General features: G+C 43.0%; 1 protein-coding gene across 1 annotated transcript; it reads left to right on the top strand.

Moving 5' to 3' along the window:
• The first annotated feature begins 1,698 nt into the window (after window positions 1-1,698).
• Window positions 1,699-2,490, top strand: LOC136644722 (gap junction beta-6 protein). The gene has a single exon (XM_066620811.1). It carries the CDS (start codon window positions 1,699-1,701, stop codon window positions 2,488-2,490), a length of 792 nt encoding a protein of 263 aa, XP_066476908.1.
• Window positions 2,491-7,233: the final 4,743 nt, after the last annotated feature.

Here is a 7,233-nt window from a genome sequence, read left to right as displayed (position 1 = left end):
GAGCTATCAATATTCTAGAGGCGTTATTTTTAAAATGCAAGAAAAGGAGGTGTGTTAGTAGAAATAGTTTTTATCTTGATTCGTAATCAAATGTGTTTCCCAGTTTAATGAAAACGGGGATTGTTGACAGCTTTTTCTCTCTTATTGACATTACGGTTTTACTGATTGTGAAGGCTGCCACTCATCCCATTTTTATAGCTTATTCCTCATTTGATGCATTTTCTATACAACAAGTAGAAAACTGATTATGGACAGAGTTTGAACTTATTTGCTCATAAGAAACTATCTCAATGGGCAGCAATACATTTTCACATTACTGACTTATCATAGATAAGGTATTCCCCACATTGGTAGCTTGAATAGCAAGTTAAAGTTCATTGTACATTACCATGAATGTAATATAGTGAAGTGTTGCCAGACACACAGTTTTCCTTAGCACATTTTCATGTGTGCACACATCTGTAAAACAGAAATGTTCTGAGGGAAAGTTCAATCGTAAGGAAACGTACACTGGCTTCAAAAAAGACGGCAGATACAATAATGCATCCTGTCCCACTGATGTGATGAGTGCCTGGACTGGACATCATTTATTTGCTCAATTAAAACATGACAACTCTATTGATAGCATCAAATCTCAAGACCCTTATATTGATCTGTATTTTGTTCCTGGGGTGATTGTTGTTTTGTCCCACTGAAAATAAAATTTTAAACAGAACATTAACCAAATAATTTTTAGCAATTTGAAAAGTCAGAACAAGAGAGACAATGTAACTATGGATCCAGTTCTATTTAACTTTTCAGTACTAATGCATCCATGCCAATGGGATTCACGATGCATCTTGCAGTGGGGGAGGAGCAGTCATGGAGGCCTCTTCAAGGAAATTTGTTCCCTTACTCTGGTGCTGGAAAGTTGGATAGGATTGGACCATATATGTGTGTGACAATGAATTTCTGCTTTTAAATGTTTCCATTACATAGTATACTGTACTTGCAGTCTGAAGAAGCTTGCTTGTTAAACACTTACTATTTGATTGGAAAACTGATGCTTCAACATTGAACTTAAGTGATTGGCTTCTCCAGGGCCAGCTGGCTTATTAAAGATGCTAAAAGACTTTAATTTGCTAAGATTATAGTTAGAGCCACATGATTAGTTAAGAGAGATTGGTTAAACAAACTCTGAAAACTCCTGATTAAGTTCTCTAATCAGGAGATTGGAACACCAATTCTGTTAAGCAAACTCCTTCTCCAAAAAAGTAACTGACCTTCCAAGGTATTCTTCTATCCCCATAAAATCAGATCCTCAGACTCTGCCTTTATTCTAGTCAGTTCTGCATTAACTAATGCTTGTTAAGCAGTATTGTTGGCAATTAACAACTGAGCTTACTGGATCAAACTGAGGAATTTGCAATTTAAAACCTGTTTGCAATTTTGAAACCTGAGCTTCTCAATCCAAATGCATGTCCTTGTAAAACCTTGGCTGCTTTGCAACTTAACCAAGATAATTTTTTATTTCTTAAATTAGGGATTTCAGAATTAGTAAAAATCTCTCATTTCAGCTAATATTCTTTACAATGATGTTGGAGCAGCTTATTGCTAATTTAGCTTGTCTATGCCTTACAAAATGACTCCATATTTCATGATATGATCCTCTTGACATATTCTTTTTGTCTTAATAGGTCCAAGGACTTAAACGATAACATGGACTGGGGAACACTGCAGGCCATTTTAGGAGGTGTAAACAAACATTCTACCAGTATTGGAAAGATTTGGCTGACTGTCCTATTCATATTCCGTATTATGATTCTTGTTGTCGCTGCAGAGGAAGTCTGGGGTGATGAGCAAGATGACTTTGTCTGCAACACACTGCAGCCAGGATGCAAAAATGTCTGCTATGATCATTTTTTCCCCGTTTCCCACATTCGACTCTGGGCCCTCCAGCTCATCTTCGTCTCCACTCCTGCGCTCTTGGTGGCAATGCATGTTGCCTACAGAAGACATGAAAAGAAAAAGAAGTTTCGAAGGGGAGATCAAAACTGTGAATATAAAGACATAGAAGAAATAAAGCAACAGAGATTTCATATAGAGGGGCCCTTATGGTGGACATACACTACTAGCATCCTGTTTAGGCTGATCTTTGAAGCTGCCTTCATGTATGTGTTTTACTCCATGTACAAAGGGTACACCATGCCTCGTTTACTGAAATGCGAAGTTTTACCTTGTCCCAACAAGGTAGATTGTTTTGTTTCCCGACCCACTGAAAAGACAGTCTTTACCATTTTCATGATTGCTGTGTCTTGCATTTGCATTCTGTTAAATGTAGCCGAATTCTGCTATTTGCTGTTAAAGTTTTGTGTCAGAAGGTCTAAAAGAGCAAGAACACCAAAGCATCATCCCAACCATGAGAATAAAGAAGAAAGTAAACAAAATGAAATGAATGAGCTCATATCTGACAGCTGCCAGAACACTGTAAAAGGATTTGCAACCAGCTAAAATGACAATCATCCAAATGTGCTATGGAAGAATAGCCAGATTCATAGGCTGCCTGTAGCTAAGCAATAACTGAAGTGGGTTAACATGGCAACACATTGCTATTAGGCACATGTTATAACTTTTAAAGGTCAGGAATGGCATAAGAATGTAAAGAGTATTAAGAATTAAAGTGGAGATGACATCCTTACTAAGTCAGGTCCAATTTGTTAGATACTTCTAAGTGCCTTCACACTGATAAAAGATCCTAAAACTAAAGGAAAGAAAATTAGCTGCCTTCCAGACTAGAAGTTATTAGTATTATCAGACTTTTTACCACAGTGGTAGAAGTTTTACTCATGAACTCTTATCTAAATTAAAATATTTTATAAGGTCTGTGATTCCATGTTCTTTAGTGATAACATGTATGAATGAATAGTGTCTTTTTTATTATGTTCTGAAAAACAAACATGAATGTTAATGTCTCATTCTAATAATGTGGTAAATGAATCATTTTTAAACACACTATACATCTATATGCTGTAAATAATTGTATGGACACTCTATTCTGTTTACTGCTGGTTATAAAACCCTCTACATTATAATCCATTAATGATGTATTCATTTTTGAATAACATGGTTTTATGTATTGTAGAAGATCTCAACATGTAATTTTTACACTGTAGACTGGGAATAGCAATGATAAGAAAATGGAAGGTAGCTGGTCGAAAATAATGTGAAGAAATTTCTCTCAAAGCAGTATCAGCAAAATTTTAGAGCAACATCTTATAAATAAAGGAAAAATACTTTTGAACTCAGATGTGTTTTAATATTTTTTCAACGATTTGTCAATTGCTATGTCTGAGAATAGCTAAGATATGAAAGGCTAGAAAAGGCTGCAAATTAAACTCAATTTGTAAGCTAGGAGGTGAGAGTCAAATGCCTATGATTCCAGAGGTTGCAAGTGGCCTTCAAGGGCTTAGAATAATCTCTAGAGCTTTCGAGAACCCCAAATGACCTTTCATTTCCTTTTAATCACCTCTAGTTGTAGTCTTGGGCATTCCATAGCACCTGACTCATCTGGTGGAATTGAATAATCTTGGAACTGCAAACTAGTCACATATCCTTTTTCTGAAGTTTATGTGCTCTTCTCCCAATACAACAGGCATTGTGTTTGGTAAGGGGGGGACAACTAGTTACAGCAAAGGGGAATCGCAAAGGGGTTCAAAGGGGAATCGCAGCAGGGAAGCATATGACAACCCTACTGATGAAGCCTAGAGAAGCAGGGAAAGAGTCAGGCTAGTTAGGTAGCTATGTCAATTCAGCAAAACAGTGAAGAAACAAGGAAAGCACAACTCCTTCCTTATTTACATAAGTAAATTTACATAATGAATATAAGTTTACATAAGTGTACATAAATGACTATATTAAAGATGATCTTATATGAATGAACGAAGGTCTTGCAATAGCTCAAGGCCTATAAAAGGCCTTGCACAAAGCAAGGCTGGCCTTTCCTTTGCTGCTGCTACTGCATCACAGACGAGAAACAGCAAACAGTGGAGGGAGCCCTCATCCCACAGCTCACGCGAGAGGTCATACAGTTGCCCTCATACTGAGAGCAGTTGCGTCAGGCCAGTGCGGGCTCCAACAAATCTCCGGAGGGCCAGAGACTCATTGGAGATTGGAGGCTCCCTGAGGGCCGCATTGAGAGACCTCGAGGGCCGCAAGTGGCCCCAGGGCCGGGGTTTGGGCACCCCTGGTCTAAGAGTAGGAAGGTGCCATACTGAGGAAGAAGGAAATTATCTCTTAGAAAAGATCCCTTTCTCAAATTAGCTGATATACTCTTGCACCAATAGCATGACCTTGGGGCATGGGCTCTGAGGATATTAGTGCAGTAGATGGAAGTCTGATAATTAGGAATATAAAGAAATGGCTTGTGATGGGCATGTTGACCTGTTGAGTGAGGGATGGCTGATATTGCAGAACATGTAGGTAGACTGGTAGATAGTGCAGGGACTCCAGTCATGCTCTGCCCAGTCTGCATGTTTGGTGATGGAACTGGATAGGAACAAACAGGTAGTGATGAAGGTAATGGTAGGAGGAGGATAGCTCTGCCCTTTTTTGCCCATCCAGGTGGACAGGAGGGAGGCGGTGGGACCTTTCTTTGTTTGCTGCCCTGGAAGGAAAGGAACAGGATCACAGCACCACTGGACTTTGGACTTGCCAAATGAAACTGATTGGCACAGTAATGTCACTGGGGAGGCAGACGCTCCAGTTGCAACACCTCAGGCAGATGGGGGGGGGGTTTACAGGTACACCACCTGAGCCCCTAGTGAGAAGAGCGCCATGCTGCATTTGTTGACAGGTGAACCCTCCTGCTGCCCACAGCTCCAAACAGTTGCAAATGGCAGCCCCCCTGAAGCAATTAAACGGTGCATGCGATGATGCCATTGTGTCACCACCAATGACACAATATGCTTTGTGTCACTGCACAGTCTCACGGTAGGGAGTGTCACTGCTCTGGGGGTGGGACACTCCAGCAACACCACTTGATCGGGTAGCTGGTACAGATCGGATACGAGGAAGTTCTTGACAAAAGACTACAAATAATTAACTGGTGGCATTTGTTCCTACAGAATATGGTGATGGCTGCTGCTTTAAGTAACTTTAAAGGGGGATTAGACAAATGCCTTGAGACCATGATCTATCAGTGGCTATTAGTAATGATAGCAAAACAGAACCTCCATGTTCAGATACAATATATTAAAATTAGTTGCCTGTAGACAAGCAGTGGAAGAAGACTGCAGTCTTCATGCCCTCCTTGTGGGTTTCCCTGAAACATCCAACTTTCCAGAATCATTGAAAACAAAGCTGAACTCGATGGACCTTTGGTTTGATCCATCTGGGCCTCTCCTGTGTATTTACTTACATTTATTACTTCCCACACACGTTATAAAATGCTTTTCATGGAACTCCAAGGCTATTGGTATTTTCTTGTGGCTTACGTAAATGCCAAGATCATAGTCAATATATAACTTATCTATATCGTGGCCTACTCCATCTTGCCCCCACCACTGATGGGGAAGAGCACATGGAGGCTCGTTGAGATGAGTTTGCTAAGCACTTTGCGGACAAAGTCGATCAGATCCGGCATGACTTGGATACCACATTAGCAGTACCTAGTGATGTCCCTAGTGGGGGACATCTGTCTATCCTATCTTGTGGGATTCTTTCCAGCTTGTGGAACCCGAGGATATGGACAGGATTCTCTGGAGTATGAGACCATCTTTTTGCCCCCTCAACCCTTGCCCAGCATGGCTAATTAGATCCACCCCGGGGGGGGGGGGGGTTTGGCCGAGTGGACAGGGAGGGTGATGAATTCTTCTCTGAGGGAGGGAGTACTACCTCTGACCTTGAAGCAGGTGGTGGTTTGCCCCCTCCTGAAGAAACCCTCCCTGGATCCTACTAACTTGAACAACTTCCGGCCAGTCTCTAGTATTCCATTTCTGGGCAAGGTGATTGAACAGGTGGTGGCATCCCAGCTCCAGAGGGCTGATTATCTCTATCCTTTTCAGTCTGGCTTCAGGCTGGGGTTTGCGACAGAGACTGCCTTGGTTGCCTTGGTGGATGACCTGCGTCGAGGAATGGACAGGGGGAGTGCACTCCTATTAGTCCTGCTTGACCTCTCAGCGGCCTTCGACACCATCGACCATGGTGTCCTTCTGGGTCATTTGGCTGAGTTGGGGCTTGGAGGCACTGTCTTGCAGTGGTTCCGCTCCTTCCTGGCTGACAGATCCCAGAAGGTGGTGCTGGGGGATGCTTGTTCGGCATCCTGACCTCTTAGCTGGGGTGCCGCAAGGCTCCATTCTGTCCACCATGCTGTTCAACATCTACATGAAGCAGCTGGGAGAGGTCATCCGGAGGTTCGGGGTTGGATACCATGCTGATGACACCCAGCTCTTTCTCTACTTTCCTCCTGATTCCAAGGAGGCAGTCAAAGTTCTGGACTACTCTCTGGAGGCTGTTAGGAGCTGGATGTGGGCAAATTGAATCCTGATAAGACAGAGGTTCTCCTGGTCCAGAAGTCCAAGACTCAGGTATTAGACTATTATCCTGTTCTAAATAGGGTTGCACTCCCTCTGAAGGAGCAGGTTTGCAGCATGGGGTGATCCTAGATCCGCAGTTGCTTCTGGATTCCCAGGTAGCGGCTGTGGCCAGGGAAGCCTTTGATCAGCTTCGGCTGATTCACCAGTTGCAACCATACCTGAGTCGCTCATACCTGGCCACAGTGACCCATGCCCTAGTGACATCCAGATTAGACTACTGCAACACGCTTTATGTGGGGCTGCCTCTGAAGACGGTCCGGAAACTGCAATTAGTGCAGAACGCGGCTGCCCTTGTGATTGCTGGGGCTCATTGGTTCGACTCAGTTGGGCCACTGCTTCGGCAGCTACACTGGCTGCCAGTTAGTTTCCGGGCTGAATTCAAAGTGCTAGTTTTGACATTTAAAGCCCAATGTGGCTCGGGTCCAGGGTATTTGAGGGACTGCTTCCTTCCACACAATCCGACCCATCCTCTCAGGTCATCAGAGGGGGCCCTTCTGAATGTGCCGTCACCAGTGGAGGTGAAGGGGATGGCAGCAAGAAACAGGGCCTTCTCGGTGGTGGCTCCCCATTTGTGGAACTCCCTTCCCATAGAGCTGAGAACAGCTCCCTCTCTAGAGTCCTTTTGGCAGGGGCTTAAGACCTTTTTATTTACACAAACCTT

The sequence above is a fragment of the Tiliqua scincoides genome, chromosome 3 (assembly GCF_035046505.1).
Source record: "Tiliqua scincoides isolate rTilSci1 chromosome 3, rTilSci1.hap2, whole genome shotgun sequence".
In the NCBI taxonomy this organism is placed as follows: domain Eukaryota; kingdom Metazoa; phylum Chordata; class Lepidosauria; order Squamata; family Scincidae; genus Tiliqua; species Tiliqua scincoides.
Note: the sequence above shows the minus strand (reverse complement) of the source record. Positions and strands in the feature narration are given on the sequence as shown.